This window comes from Ovis aries, chromosome X (assembly GCF_016772045.2).
Source record: "Ovis aries strain OAR_USU_Benz2616 breed Rambouillet chromosome X, ARS-UI_Ramb_v3.0, whole genome shotgun sequence".
Taxonomy (NCBI): Eukaryota; Metazoa; Chordata; class Mammalia; order Artiodactyla; family Bovidae; genus Ovis; species Ovis aries.
This window is the reverse complement of record NC_056080.1, coordinates 86,776,239-86,793,349: the sequence shown is the minus strand read 5'-3', so window position 1 is coordinate 86,793,349 and position 17,111 is coordinate 86,776,239. Positions and strand designations below refer to the sequence as shown.

Here is a 17,111-nt window from a genome sequence, read left to right as displayed (position 1 = left end):
ACCTTTGCCTTGTACATATGTACTCAGGACTCAAGCCAAACAGACTAGTCTGCATCCTTTGAATCTCTGAGATAGATATTATTTTTATGCCTATTGCACAGAGAAGTAAACTGAGGTTCAGAAAAGTTAAGTAACTTAACTCATGTTCTCTAACAAAATCCTGTATAATATCCATGGAGCCATAATTACCCCCAACATATGACTTGACAAGATGAGTTGTTTCCACAGTATGCTCATCATCCCTGGGGTACCCCAGAGGTTCCCAAACCTGGCTGTGAGCCAAGCAACATGACTCTTTTATTTGGGGTTCTTAATAAGATTTCACCTGGCAAGGGAGGAATCTTGGGTGTGGGAAAGTTTGAAAACCATTGGTTTACAGCACAAGTCATCAGACTTTATTATGCTCAGATAGTAAATATTTCAGGCTTTGGGGGCCCTATCTTCTCCATTATAGCTACTGAACCTGGCCATTGTGGCATAAAATCTCAGTTAGTATTTACATGAATGGGTGTGACTATGTTCTGATATGACTTTGAATTTGAATGCCATAAAATTTTCATATGTCATGAAATATTATTCTTCTCTGGATTTTTTCTCAACCATTTAAAAATGTAAAACCAGTTTTAACTCACAGGCAGTCTAAGAGCAGAAGGAAAGCTAGTTTGGACTGAAGGCCTTAGTTTGCCAACCCCTGGACTAAATAGATGGTCCCTAAGGGACCTCTCAATTCTCTCACTAAGGAACCAGAGTAACCTTATGAGATGCCCTATTTTCTGAAACCCTAAGAAGACCATCAGCTATAAAAGATACTCCTTCTCTGGTCTGTATGCCCATGGAAGGGTGCATGATCTAGTTGGGACCCAGACTGTGGACCCACTGGGTGACACTGGGCTAGAGGTCCCACCTAATACATCTTGGAGACTTATCCCCATAGAATACAGTCTGGATCTTCAAACTATTTGTCACTGCCCCAGCCCTCAGACTTGGAATTTCCAGGATTCCCAGTGGGTTGGTCATGAAATCTGACATTTAAGTTAAAACCTTGAGAAAATTAAATGCAGCTTCTCCAGAGAAAAGAGCCTTTACCTTGGGGAAACAGAATGAATGCTTTGAAAAATATCATAGCCTCTTCCTCATCGCCTGCCTCACTATCCACAAATGCTTCAGTGCTGCCGAGGCTACAAAGCACTAGATAGGGAAATAGACAATTCCCTGAGTAGTTCTAGTCCGGTCATATTTCATTTCCCCAACTTACTTTATGAAGAGGAAATGTCGTTTAAGGAGTCAGTAGGACTAAGATACTATTCTAGAAAAGGATCCACAGTAAGAGGCTGCCTGACAAGAAGGCTCAGGTCTTCAGGCAACCCTGGACTCTCTGGGATGCCCAGCCCAGCTCTGCTGTGTTATTCATTTGGAGAAAGAAAAATGAAAACACTTACTCTGATTACTATCAGCTCTGAATATTTATGAGGACAATGGTAATTTAAGCTAGTCCCCAGAAAACCCCAAAATAATTGAGAGAGAAGCTATGGTTCTCAGTGTTTGAGTGCCTAAAACCTGACTGAAACAGCCTCCTCCCCTTCCCCACACAATGGAACTAGCAGCACTGGCCCTACCTCCCAAGCCCATTGCATGTCCAGTGTCCCTGTGTGGGCTACAGAGAAGAGCACTCAGGCTGCCAGATGGAAGCTATGAGATAGCACAGGGCAACTCCTAACTGGTAGAACTGAAAATAGTTAAAGCTACAGTAGAAACAGACGTCCGACGGCATGAGAAAAAGGCTGTAGCTATACATGGGCGATGTTGTAGGTACCTCCTCTGGGTGACAGGTGACAGAGGTAACACTTCAGGCACTTCCGACTGGAAGAGCCATGGTCCATCTATGCATCATCCACCAATATGCAGCTATTTCCATCAACACCTGGAAGCCAGAATCCAGCCCATATCAAGTAGTGCACCTGATAGTCTGTCTGCCCAGTTAAGTTCAGTTGAGTCACTCAGTCGTGTCCAACTCTTTGTGACCCCATGAATCGCAGCACGCCAGGCCTCCCTGTCCATCACCAACTCCCGGAGTTCACTCAAACTCACATCCATCGAGTCGGTGATGCCATCCAACCATCTCATCCTCTGCCATCCCCTATTCCTCCTGCCCCCAATCTCTCCCAGCATCAGAGTCTTTTCAAATGAGTCAGCTCTTCACATGAGGTGGCCAAAGTACTGGAGTTTCAGCTTTAGCATCATTCCTTCCAAAGAACGCCTAGGACCGATCTCCTTTAGAATGGAATGGTTGGATCTCCTTGCAGCCCAAGGGACTCTCAAGAGTCTTCTCCAACACCACAGTTCAAAAGCATCAATTCTTTGGTGCTCAGCTTTCTTTATAGTCCAACTCTCACGTCCATACATGACTACTGGAAAAACCATAGCCTTGACTAGATGGACCTTTGTTGGCAAAGTAATGTCTCTGCTTTTTAATATGCTATGTTGGTCATAACTTTCCTTCCAAGGAGTAAGTGTCTTTTAATTTCATGGCTGCAATCACCATCTGCAGTGATTTTGGAGCCCCCCAAAATAAAGTCTGGTACTGTTTCCACTGTTTCCCCATCTATTTGCCATGAAGTGATGGGACTGGATGCCATGATCTTCGTTTTCTGAATGTTGAGCTTTAAGCCAACTTTTTCACTCTCCTCTTTCACTTTCATCAAGAGGCTTTTTAGTTTGGGGCCCCATTTTGTAATTCACAAAAAGGCACTGTGCAGGTTGCAGAACCACTCAGGGTTCAGAAGGTTGCTTCTGAGCAAAGATTCTGGGTCAAGTAACAGCTCATGAAGCCCAGTCTTACATGTGAAGGTTAAAGTCAGACGTGTCTTGGAACCACCTCCTGAGAGTGGTAGGCTCAAAGACAGAACCCAAGGTAAGCACAATGTCCAGTGGGGGCCATCCTTGACCTCTTTCTCTGGGTCCACAGGTCACTCTGCAGATATAAGAGTGGGTAATCATAGACAGGCCTTTTTTTTTTTTTTTTCTAACTCTCACTTGGAACTACCTAGGTATTTCCTCTTGCAACTGGCCTTCAAATTCTCCAGAGGATCTTAGGCATGCTGGAGGATTTCAGAAAAACCAAAACAGCCACGATGTGTTTAGAACATTCTAGAAGAATAAATCCAAACCTGGAAACTTTCCAAACTCCATCATGGCATCTGGTCCCATCACTTCATGGGAAATAGATGAGGAAACAGTGGAAACAGTGCCAGACTTTATTTTTTTGGGCTTCAAAATCACTGCAGATGGTGACTGCAGCCATAAAATTAAAAGACGCTTACTCCTTGGAAGAAAAGTTATGACCAACCTAGATAGCATATTCAAAAGCAGAGACATTACTTTGCCAACTAAGGTCCGTCTAGTCAAGGCTGTGGTTTTTCCTGTGGTCATGTATGGATGTGAGAGTTGGACTGTGAAGAAGGCTGAGCGCCGAAGAATTGATGCTTTTGAACTGTGGTGTTGAAGAAGACTCTTGAGAGTCCCTTGGACGGCAAGGAGATCCAACCAGTCCATTCTGAAGGAGATCAACCCTGGGATTTCTTTGGAAGGACTGATGCTAAAGCTGAAGCTCCAGTACTTTGGCCACCTCATGCGAAGAGTTGACTCATTGGAAAAGACTCTGATGCTGGGAGAGATTGGGGGCAGGAGGAGAAGGGGACAACCCAGGATGAGATGGCTGGATGGCATCACGGACTCGGTGAACATGAGTCTGGGTGAACTCCGGGAGATGGTGATGGACAGGGAGGCCTGGAGTGCTGCGATTCATGGGGTCACAAAGAGTCGGACATGACTGAGTGACTGAACTGAACTGAACTAAGGATCTTTGAACCTCTCCTCACCTGGTCAAGGGCTTCCAATGATGCCTGCTAGCTGATGCCTTTGCCAGTCTTTGGGTTACCGTCAGAACTTTTTTGGTATTATTCAAATGTTTACAGCACCATTGCTCAGGTACTAATAGCAACAATAGTAATAATAACCAAGATGAAAGCAAAAGCCACCTGTATTGACTCCAAGGCAGTTTGTATAAGCTTTGTTTTTCAAATCCTTCCAAAAATTCTCCAAAGTAGATATTATTATTGCTCATTTTAACATGTGAGAAAATTTAGATTCTAAGAGTTTTATTAACTAGTTCAAGACTGCAAACCCATTAGAAAATCCAGTGTTTGAACTCAGATGTGTCTGACTCTTAAGCCCTTGCTCTGAGGCTCATGCTGCCACAACTAAAGGCTTCATTTTCATGGAAACTTCTGGAATAATGTTTCAAGCTCTCTGTTTTTTCCACTTCAAAATCACCTGAGCATTCCACTCTGTGAAGTGGCAAGGTTTCTGGACAACAGATGTTACAGTTGCAAGTAATATGAGGCCTGTCACACCATAGTGTCCTAGGGTTTCCTGGTGCCAAGAGCCCTCTGAGGCCACCAGGATCTGCTCAAGGCCCAGAGAATTAGGAACAGAGAAGACCCTGAACATGGCTCTTCCTTCCTCCTCCATGGCCTCCCAAGTGTTCTTTTTATTCATCCCATCTCATCTGTCCCAACCTTAAGTATCTAAGCTTTTCTAGACCAGAACTTGTTTTTGTTGACACAATCTATTTTATTTTATTTTTTTATTTTTTAATTTTATTTCTTAATACTCAAGAAATGATGTCATAGATAAAATGAAAACAGAATTTTCACACAAAGGCAGACCCGGTGAAGCACTAGATCCTGAAAAAAACATCTGAAGTCACAAAGGATCACTGCTTTGTTCTGTTTTCATCTACAGTAAGTCCTCCTGTTCTTAGAGTATGTTCATAAGTCCAATTTGTTTGTAAGTCTGACAGAGTTAGCCTAGGTACCCAACTAAAATGATTAACTATACAGTACTGTACTGCAGTAGGTTTATAAAACTGTCCCATGTGGCTTAGCTGGTAAAGGATCCACCTGCAATGAGGGAGACATGGGTTCGATCCCTGGGTTGATAAGATCCCCTGGAGAAGGCAAAGGCTACTCACTCCAGTATTCTGCCCTGGAGAATTCCATGGGCTACAGTCCATGGGGTCGCAAAGAGTCGGACATAATTGAGCGACTTTCACTTTCACTTTTCACACAAATAATACTTAAAAACACACACAAAAAATAAAGAAAACATTTTTTAATCTTACAGAATAGTACCTGGAAAAGTACAATAGTACAGTCAAACAGCTGGCACACAGGGGCAAGTTCACATCTTTGAAAGTTCACAACTTGAAGACTTCTACATAGGGATTTACTGTAATTGAGAAGTGGGAGAACAATTGTTGTCATTGTTGACGACCACACACATGGGCAGACATTCACCTCACTGTGGTCTGTTCACATTTGGGGCTCTTCAATGTGTGCTGAATCTGTCTCTGGAACTATAACCTCATGAAAAGAGATTACCATTTTTCTGCTGAGACCACCTGAACTGCAATGGGCATGAATGGGGCTGCTATAATAATTAAATCCCAAATCTTTCATAATCCGCCACTTTCCCTAGAGTAATGTTCAGCATTAGCTCGAGATGGAAATGCAAACAAGTACATGTAGATTCAATAATAAAGCTTAATAGATCAGGGAAGGAGTGGGATGAAATGAATGCTTAACACCTCCAGAGATAACTCATAATCATTTGCCTTTCTAGTGATTTCCTTGACTTGTGTTTGCCAGGACTTGAATCTATGCATCAGACTGTCCTTTATTTTATTAACAACCAGCTCCACACCAAGCTTGTTGCATGGGACGTGTTTAATGTCAATCATTTTACAGATTGGCTGACTATTTCTAGAACTGTTCACTGGAGGGCCTTTCATTTTCATGTTAAGATCTTATCAAGTTGATTGGAGAGTCGAATCAGCGCTGAGTTCTGCTCTCCATGCCCTGGTTCTAACTGAAGGAAAGTAGCCTAAAGATCATGAGCCCATTTCTGGATCTTAGAGACCCCTGAGACATTTCCTGAGTCACCATAGCAAACTTTGGTTTGGTTGGCAAAATGAGTTGAGAGAAACAAAGTCTCACCAACACTTTGCTTATGATGACTTGCTAACAGTTATTTCTAACTGTGGCAATTTATTTCCAAACTAACAGATAATACCCTGCATTGTTTTCTGTTTTCATTCTTCATACATTGCTTCATGTTATGCTTACTGCCACCACCCTGCAAGGAGTTTAAGTATTACTATTATCCCATTTAACTGACAAGGGACATAGATGAGGTGCAGAGACAGTAAATGACTTACCTATTGTATCAGAGTTTATGATTAACCTGCAGTTGAATCCAACATTTTGATTCCATATCAGTTTTGTTTTGTGGGGTGGTTGTTGTTGCTGTTGATTTTCTTTCTTATTCTTCCCTTTTTAATTTACATCCTCTAAGAAAACATTACATACTCTGGCTGGAGATGTTATGGCTGGAGACGGTCTGGGTTCTGTGTTTGCTGTCATGATTTATGAGCTGTGTGACCATGAGTAGGTTCCTTAACCTCTCTAGGCCTCACTGTAGCCCCATTTTCCAGGAGGGGCTAATAATTTCCACCCCAAAATGGGGCTAATTATTATTTAGAGAACTTCCTTCATAAGATCCAAATTACATGCTGCTAATCAAATAGTTAGGGCTTCCCTGGTGGCTCAGTGGTAAAGAATCTGCCTACCAATGCAGAAGACATGGGTTCGATCCCTAAGTCGGGAAGATTCTACTGGAGAAGGACATGGCATCTCACTCCAGTAGTCTTGCCTGGAGAATCCCATGGACAGAAGAGCCTGGTGGGCTACAGTCCATGGGGTTGCAACTAAAGCGACTAAACAACAACAACAATCAAATACTTAGCACCTTCCCTGACACAGAAATAGATTCTCTAAAGGGTCAGAGTCATTTAAACATTTATCATTTATTTTGCTGAACCCTTACATGTAAACTAACCCATAGACATTGCCTACCAGAACACACATGCACACAGAAAATGAAGCCCATCACAGGTCGTTTTTTTTTTTTTTTTCAAATTGAATGAAATTTATTTGATTTTATACAAAAAGGCTACAGTTTTACTTCTCATCTGCACAGATTTATTGATACCACAATTTACATCTTTTGTATTGATACTCATTTACAGATTTTTTTTAAATTTTAATATCTTTAATTCTTACATGCGTTCCCAATGTTTAAGTTCTATTCCTTATGAGAATGATACAGTCTTCATTTACCACAATGGGTTGTAAAGAATTATTTGTTCAGTCATAAGCCTGCAACTGCAAAGGAAATGCTAACATGCATTCTGTCTACTTCTCTAAAATCTTCCAAACATCCACTAGTCTCTTGAAGGACAGTCATAAATCCTGCAAATTTCACTCATCTGAAACCAACTCTAACAACTAACTTTCCCACGAATCATCCTTTATATCCATCTTCCAGTTTCAGTGAACACATCCTGATCTTAGGTGATTGAGCACAAAACTGGAGGAACTGGACTTTCGTTGGAGATTTTCTGAGACCCACTGTGACCTGAATCCCTTTCTAACATTTGGACATAACCTCCGAAATAATGTGCTCTCCTAGTTATCAAATTAGAAGTTGCTTTTTGCCTTCCAGCTTCCCTTCTGGAAAATGCACACAAGCGGGAATCAGGAGATGGGAATTTTAGGATGGACTGTAGCACTAATTAGCAGTGTGAGCTTGAACAAAACACTTGGCTTCCCTGAACTTTTCTTTGTCTGCAAAATGAGGCTGGTGGGCTACATCATTTCTGGGAAGACACTGTATGGAAGGCCGAGGTGGATAAGCTGCCACACCTGTGTACATGGGAGCTGGGGACTGAGGGGCGCTCAGTGGACAGACAGTGCTGGGATCAGCCAGAGCTGGGAGTGGGGAGAGGGAAAGAGGATTCTTTTTGAGATGGAGATTATTTCTTGGAAGCTTTTGTGAAGGAGATGGGATCTGACTGAGCTGTCTAGGAAAAAATAGAACTTTCAGAGTTGAAGAAGGGACTTCTAGCCGGGGAGTGGAGCCTGATGCTGAGTCTGAAAGCAAGAAAGAGCCAAGTATGCTCAGAAACTAGTAATCAGTCCAGCGAAGCTGGGGCTGGCTCCACTTGAAGCCTGGGGATGAGGTCAAAACTTGTGTTTAAGAAATAAAAATAGTAACACCAATTGGTCTTTGAAAAGAATGTAACTGGAATTCTAAGACAGTAAGTCACTCTTCATGCTGTAGCTCAAGTTTGGAGTTAGAAAGCGGGTGGCACTGGAATTAATATCCCTATAGAAACAGAAGGCTCTGCCTGCTCGATAAACAATTTTGAAAGTGCTAGTTCATCACCCAAATTCTGACCACTCATATTTTTCAGGTAACTTGCCTTAGGAGAGAAAGATTTCTTATACATATCGTGGGCTTACATCTCTGGGATCAAATTTTACGGGAAGAGATTGGTCATATATCAAAAGGTTAATGACGAGCCATTTCTCACCCAGCTATTTTGTGGCCACCGAGCTGCCACAGTGCAGAGGGCACTGGAAGGCAATGGAAGTTCACTGGGCCTTTTGCCTCTGTCGTCCATAGAGCCCCGGCAGGCTCCAACAACAGCCTCTCCAGCCAGGGGCTGCCCTTATGCCCCTTTTCTTTCATGGGAGACTCAAAGCATCTTTTCTTGTAGAGATCCACCGCCACATTCTGCCTCCACAATGATTGATCAGTACATTTATTACACTTTCAGTAGTAAAAATATATAGACTCCAGTCATCTCTGGAGATGCTGAAATAGTCCTTTTTTTCCTTTGATTTAGGAGAAGGTAGAGAGGGAGGATGTGTGTAGAGTCAGACATAAATATAAGAGCTCAAATATCTAATTAGCTGAAAGAATCTTGGTTCCCTCTGCACCTCTGACAGAATTGCAGCTGTCAGATTGGAACATCAATATTTTATCTTCGTCTCAAGATGTATCTGAGGATGATTTAGAAAAGACGCTTTCTAACGTCAGTGCCACTGTGTTTTTTTTTTTTTTTTGTAGGATGCTTGAAGACGACTTGAAGCTGAGCAGTGATGAAGATGACCTTGAGCCCATGAAGACCTTGACCACTCAGTGCACTGCCACTGAGCTCTATCAGGTAGGAACAGCATAGAGCTCATTCTGGACCCGCAGGATGGGAGCTGAAGAAACTGGAATGGTTTTGCCATGCAGAAGCCTACCTACTGCTTCATCGCTGGGCTTTGGAGCAAGGGAAACAAGCAAGGGCAGGCAGAATGTTCTGGACCAGGTCAGCTCAGCTCACACTTTCAGTGAGGAAATGCTGAGCTCTTAAAATTCACTGCTTTCACCCCTGCCTTTGCTCCCTCCTCACCATATACACCTACTGGTCATCAAAAGCAGTATAGATAGCCTTTCCCTATCCTGGGCTAAGTATGGTCTTGAGTGCAGTGTAACTTTCCTATAGTAACTCCAGCCAAGACTTAGCACCCAGACTCATCCATTCCTTAGAGTATAAATGTGACTACCCACATGAGCCTTTAGGCAAAAGACATTTGGCAAAAAGTTGTTGCTGCCCTGATTTCTTCCATTTTGCATCATTAATATTTACAGGACTTAACACCAAATTAGATGGCCCGAATGTCTGTTTGCAGCATTTCCAATGAGCCCAGACCTGTTGATTGAAAAAGGTCAGGTGTCATATATGAATCATGAGAATGGCAGTGGAGTGTGTAGTATCAGTGATGCCCATGTGTGTCCTTTAGGACAGAAAACTCTCTTGCCTGTGGGGTCCTCTTGGGTGTCCCAAGAATCTCAAATAAACACAGAAAGATCACCTTCAAAAAAAATCTAAGACCTAATCATGTTCTTTCTATAGTGAAGTCTCCTGAGCTTATAAAACTGAAACCAAGGTGTTTCAAGGCATGCTCAAGCACTAGTATTTCAAGGTAGTTAACAAGTACAGAACTCCACATTCACTAAATATTTTGTGAGGAGCCTGCAAAGAAAATCTTAGGAAAAACTCTCCAAGGCTCACCCACTCCATTCTCATCTATAATTGTTGACCCCACGAGAATGCTTACCATTTAGTATAATTTTAAAATTGAGTACATCGTCAGTGTTCAGTTCAGTTCAGTCCAGTCGCTCAGTCGTGTCCTACTCTTTGCGATCCCATGAATCGCAGCACGCCAGGCCTCCCTGTCCATCAACACCACCCGGAGTTCACTCAGACTCACATCCATCAAGTCAGTGATGCCATCCAACCATCTCATCCTCTGTCGTCCCCTTCTCCTCCTGCCCCCAATGCCTCCCAGCATCAGAGTCTTTTCCAATGAGTCAACTCTTTGTATGAGGTGGCCAAAGTACTGGAGTTTCAGCTTTAGCATCATTCCTTCCAAAGAAATCCCAGGGCTGATCTTCAGAATGGACTGGTTGGATCTCCTTGCAGTCCAAGGGACTCTCAAGAGTCTTCTCCAACACCACAGTTCAAACGCGTCAATTCTTCGGCGCTCAGCCTTCTTCACAGTCCAACTCTCACATCCATACATGACCACAGGAAAAACCATAGCCTTGACTAGACAGACCTTTGTTGCCAAAGTAATGTCTCTGCTTTTAAATATACTATCTAGGTTGGTCATAATTTTTCTTCCAAGGAGTAAGCATCTTTTAATTTCATGGCTGCAGTCACCATCTGCAGTGATTTTGGAGCCCCAAAAAATAAAGTCTGACACTGTTTCCACTGTTTCCCCATCTATTTCCCATGAAGTGATGGGACCGGATGCCATGATCTTCGTTTTCTGAATGTTAGGTAGCCAAAATTCCCCTCTCCCTATTTTCTCCACTTTATTCAGCTTGTATTTTGGATAATATGTAAAAATTGCATCTTTATAACTTTGGTGCTTTATAAAGACCAAATACCTTTGTCTCCCAGGAGCTTGTGGTACGTTTCCTGAATGCAAGCAATCCCTTTCCTACTTGGGCTCCAGAGCAAATGGAAAATGCACACTTACATTCCCGTGTGTGCCACTCCTGCTTTCAGTGTTTAATGTGCCAGTGACCAGAACATTATAATGGCAAATAACCCCTCCAAAAAAATCCTGGGTCATTGATCTTGACAGATGCAACATGACTTTTTAATGAATACACTTCCAGCAAATCATCAACAGTAAGCGAAAGTAGAGTTTGGAGGTTGACTTCATGTGATTACGCAAGTTCAGTCTGCCCTTTTGGCTTCTCGAATTGTTATTTTCTGTATTTATCTGAAGAAGTGGCATTAGGTCAGTTGGCCTGAATCCTTTAGGGGTTTAAGATGTTTCAGGTGACCGTGTCAATGCCTTGACCCTCAGGTAATCCCTGCTGGTGAGTTGCTGGTGCTCCGTGGCACACTGCCCTTGGCCTGGTCATGCCTTCCCCAACAGAGGTTCTCATTTGAAGGGGGAGTCGACCTGGGATACCTAAAGTAAGGCAAAATGACGACTTATTCCCTCTAACTGAGTCTAGAAAGTAGTGGGCATAAAGTTATAAACATTTGCAAATGAACCCTTCTTACAGAGTCTAAGGACTAGTTACAAAGCCCAAAGGCTCAAGGTCAGGAGACAATGCTCCTGCGGTAGAAGGCAGGCACTGTGACACCAAGTTTTGATGAGTTCTGGCTTCCTGGGACCAAATATTCTTTTTTAAAAATGCATGGGTTGACATCATTTTCCTTTTTTTGTCATTGTGATAAAACCCAAATAACATAAAATCCACTATTTTAAAGTATAAAATTCGGTGGCATTGAGTCCATTCACAAGCTTGTGGATCCAACACCAGTTCTAAAATATTTTTATCACCCCACAAGGAACTCATACATTGAGCTGCTACTCCCCAGCTCCCCTACCTCCCAGCCCTTGACAACCACTAGTCTACTTTCTGTCTCTGTGGATTTGCCTTTTTCATTTGAATGAAATCATACAATACATGACCTTTTGTGTCTGGCTTCTTTCACTCAGCATTGTGTTTTTTAGGTGCATCCATGTTGTGGCCTGGATCAATGCTTTCATTTTTATGGCTAAATACTATTCTTCTGCCTTTTATTCATCCATTCCTCAAGTGATGGACACTGGGCCCCACCTTTTGGCTATCAGAAATAGAGTTGCCGTGAGCCTTGGTGTATACGTTCTTGTTGAACACCTGTTTTCAGTTCTTTTGAATTGAATCTCTCAATTCTTTCAGTCTTTCCCCCCTAGAAATGGAATTGTTCGATTATATGGTAATTTATGTTTAACTTACTGAGGAACAAACAAAATCATTTTCTTTTCCAATGAGATAACATGGCACCACATAGGTCATGTGGTACTATTCCCTCATCTTTTAATTGAACCCATCACATTTCCAGCAACATTAGAAGTTCTGAGCACTCCCACTGATCTGTGCCAAACATTAAGTTAGGTGGTTGGTCTTACTCAAACCTCATGGCGAATGTTAGTGGTAGATTTGGGCCTCCAGTCCAAGCTGTGGAATTGCAGAATCATTCTATTTTGGGCAGGATGGTTGGAGGGAAAGCATTCAAACAAATGCACAGGTGCGATAAATGATGTGTCCGAGGGATCAGACCACTCCATGGGTTTGAGCCAGCATTATACATAGAAACTTTCTCAGAAACCAGTAACTACATTCAGACACACATAGTTCAATAAAAAAAAAAAAAGCATTTAGCTTTCTGGAGACTTCTTCAGATCATCTCATTCATAATCATTGCACCTGGGCTCACCTAAGGAGACCTAAATTGCCCAGATTTGGTGAGTATACATGAATCTTTTCCCCAAAGCTCCTAAGACCATATGCTATGGTTTGTGATATAAAGAATCCCGAGAGAATGTGTTGTAAATGCTTGTATGAAAAGGAAACATGGGTTCAAGATGTTCAGCTTCTAATTTGACCTTTCAGTCCAAGTCTCTCCTAATCAGAACACTGTGCCCGCTCCCTGTCCCTCTACGGGCACCCTCCATAGCAGTATTGGCTGTGCTGACCGGGTCCTGTGCACAGACACCAACAGAACCATTAGGATGTGTTTAAATGCTAAGTATTACTCCTGCAAACAGGGAAATACAGCAGGAAGCCTTAAGGGGAAGAGCTTCATACATACATACAAATTAAAGATGCCAAATGCATCCATCTCTTTAAAGTCAGAGATGCATGATCCTATATGCACATGGTTTCAGTTAAAAAGCCCTGGTGATTGTACCCTGAAAATATTTGTTAAAAGTTTGCATATTCTCTCCACATTCCCCACTGCATTTCACTGTCTTGGTTGGGACAGTTTGGGAGGCAGCTGAGTCCATAGGTGAACATAGGTGGCCTCATGGAGGAGAGTGAGAGAGAGCATAGGTGTGTAGTCCGACAGGTTTGAATCCTAGCTCTGTCACTTGTCTGGTGATCTTGGGATAAAGACCTAAGTATCTATAAAACGGAGGTAATCGAGGTAACAATAGCTCCTTCTTCATTGGATCATAGTGAAGATTCAATGAGTAAGTGAATTCAATGAGTACGTGAGTACAGGCCAAATCATGTGAAATTATGGTTAGCACTAAGTACTCACCTCTTTACATCATCATCATCATCTGTTACTACTACTACTAATGATCTAAAGTGTCTCATGTTTGAGAGAATAGATTCATTACTTTCTCTTTTCTTGTGAGCAATGGGAGGTGAAAGAGAGTTGCTGAATTAACTATCTGGAAAAGAGCCAGTTTGTGGCAAACTTGAATGAAAAGATCTGTCTTTTCCTAACACATAATAGCTGTGTGCACCTTGCCATAAGGAATTGTAAATGTAGTCATTGGGAACATAGCTTTTGCAAATTTATAGTTACTAAAGGGAATGGGATTGGGGAGGGATAAATTAGGAGCTCGGGATTAGCAGATACACACTACTAGGTATAAAATAGATAAATAACAAGTACCTACTGTATAGCACAGAAAACTCTATTCATTATCTTGTAATAACCTATAATGGAAAAGTGTCTGAAAAAGAATATATATATATATATGTATATATATATGTGTGTGTATATATATATGTGTATATATATATATATATATATATAACCAAATTACTTTGCTGTAATTAACACAAATTGTAAAAAAAAAAAATAGTTTTAAAAGAGCATGATTTGGGGACTAGAGCAGCCTGGGCTTCAATCTCACTAATAAACTGCAATAACCAGTCTTGTCTAACTCTGAGGACAAGATGAAGATTGTATATAAGAAAATGCTTTGAAAAACACAGTTGCTACACAAATTGGTGGTTGTCCTTCTTTATGGCCCTTTTAAACATGAGTTGGAAGCCCCTTCTTTGGGGTCCATTGGTAAATAGATCTTGCCCTTCATTTTGGCCTTAGCATTCTGTGGGATCTTTTAGGAACTGGGTTGAATGTCTTAACTGCACCCAAACACATCTATTGGGTATGGATGACTCTTCCTCCCCTGTGAGCCTCGATGAGTTTTAACCTAGATATCCCAGGAAGAAAGGCCAGGTTGCCAATGACACTGCCCAAAGTCCTCCAGGAAAATTATATCTAAAACAGAGCTTTTCTTCAAAGGACTAACATGGGTGCAGAGTTGAGTCATGTCAGTTCTTATTTCTCTTTCTGAGTTCTCACTGTGCCCTAGAGAAAGACTGTAGGGTTTACTGTGAAGCTCTAGTCATCTTGGTTTTCTCTCAGGGGCTTCCCATGAATGGGAAATAAATAATAACTTCAAGTTGGCATCAGACATTGAAATGTTCAAGAACAATGCTTGAACTGGATGCAGTGTTTTGAATTTAGTCTGCATGAACATACATGTTGCAATGCGTTCTGTTTTGTTTTTGAAGTCAGCTATCAATAATATGGTTGGATGTATAGCAGAGTGATTCAGTTATATATACATATATATGTATATATAAATTATTTTTTGTAAATCAGTGATGGTGTGCTGCGGTTCATGGGGTCGCAAAGAGTTGGACACAACTGAGTGACTGAACTGAATTGAAATGATATTTCAATAAAATTTTTAAAAAGTAACATGGTTGGGGTGGGAGGGCTCCATAATGTCCATTACCTAGCTGACTGCATTTTTCCTCTCAGCTGCCACTCTAGGCATCATAAATATAAAACCTAGCAATGGCCTTCCCCATCCAACACTTACTGAATTGCCATTTTCCAGCCAGTCATGAAAGGTAGGCAGTGACACTGTGATGAGTCCCCTGGGGTTTGGCTTGAGAGTAGCACAGCCCAGGAGGACAGGCTTCCCGCAAGTGTAGGTGTGGGGTTTTCTGCGCACCCTCACCCTTCATACTAATGAACCTGCAGTTTTCCTTTTGGTCCATTTTTCTTCTTCTATTTCTTGGGATTAAAAGAACTCCTGAAAATGAGGGGTTAAACCTTGAATCAATTTTCATTTACAGCTGAGAAGCAGTTATTGATGCTGTGTTTGCAGTTCAATAAAAGATCTAAAGATGTAGACCTGGTGCTTCTCTTTCAATATAAGCCACCAGTCAGTCACAAATATTTTTTTAACAAATAAATTGTATTGACAGGTTTATTAAAATTGCTGTTTTTAAAGTTTTGAGCTATCCACAACTCGACCAATTCCAAAGGCTTCTAGCATGTGTTGTGTCCAAACTCCAGAGCCCCCTCCAGTATATATTCATAGAAGTGGGTAAATACCTTCTTGATGTTTCCTTGAGTGTTATCCTGATGCTTGACTTATGCAGCTCGAAGCATGTAATGTCTGTTAAACTCTGGCAGTAGGATGGTCTGTGATACTTGGGTTTTGATGCCAGGTTAGATCTGGGCATGGCTCTCTTGTGACCTATTCATCTCCGATTGATATTAGCAGCATCAGAGTTTAGCATTATAAAAGCCATAAAAGAAATAGGTATTGTTAGAAACAACCTTTAGAGAATTTTAATATTAATACCATCTTAATGATTAATGTGAATGAGACTGAAACCTGAGGTGAGTTCATTTAACCCAGTTAGAAATTCAGAAAATGGGTACTGTGGCTGGAAATGTTCAATTAGTGGCAGGCTCAGCTAAAGGACTCTAGATAAAGCTTGGAGTGGTGTGTTGGTGCTTTAAAAACAGAGCTGAACAATTTCAATTTGCTTTGAGCACAAAGACATCCTAATGAGTTGTGTCTGGACACATTATTGTAAGTAGCTCCGATGTACCCAATTTTATTTAAACCAATCTTCTTTCTTTTTCTACCTAGGAATTGCCCTTAGAAATGTGGTACTCAATTCAAAGCATGTAACTGGGGATGTGTGGACTTTTCAACAGATGCTAATAACAGAGCTGCACCTCAAGCCTGTTATCATTTACAGAAAAATATTGTCCTGGAGCTTTTCTCCTCCACTTCATAATCTTACTTTTCATCTGAAGATCACTAATTACCTCACAGACACAAAACAGCTTGTTTTAAATCCAGTTTCTTGACACCAGTTTGGGTGTCATACTGGATTTATTTTTGTTAGTTTCTGTTCTTATGGTGGGGCCCTTTCACTGAGTAGGTTGCTATTTGATGCATGAATGTTGTGTCAGTTGTGTTCGACTCTTTGCGGCCCCATGGACTCTGTCCTTGGGATTTCCCAGGCAAGAATATTGGGGTGGATAGCCTTTCCCTTCTCCAGGTGATCTTCTCGACCCAGAAATCGAACTCACATCTCGTAGATCTCCTGCATTGGTGGGCAAATTCTTTACCACTAGTGCCACCTGGGAAGTGAAAGTGAAGTAGCTCAGTTGTGTCTGACTTTTTGCAACCTCATGGACCATAGCCTGCCAGGCTCCTCCATCCATGGAATTTTCCAGGCAAGATTTCTGGAGTGGGTTGCCATTTCCTTCTCCAGGAGATCTTCCTGTCCCAGGAGTCCAACTCAGGTCTCCTGAATTGCAGGCAGACTCTACCATCTGAGCTACCAGCGAATCAGCCACCTGTGAAGCCCACTGTTATTTGGTAATTGCACATGAAATGATTTACATGGGAGCAGAAAACCTGAACATTCTGGGAGATTTGAGATGTGTTCCTTGCACCTCCGATGTATATTGAACTTTCCAAACCTAGCGACCAAGTGAAATTCAAGCCTGCTTTTCTGATTAA

At 41.8% G+C, this 17,111-nt stretch overlaps 1 protein-coding gene across 1 annotated transcript in view; it reads left to right on the top strand.

The window, feature by feature from the left end:
• AFF2 (ALF transcription elongation factor 2) overlaps positions 1-17,111 on the top strand; it is a 548,641-nt gene that overhangs the window by 415,225 nt on the left and 116,305 nt on the right. The window contains 1 exon segment of the mRNA XM_042242462.1: positions 9,034-9,130. Within this exon segment, the coding sequence (XP_042098396.1) occupies positions 9,034-9,130 (97 nt within the window).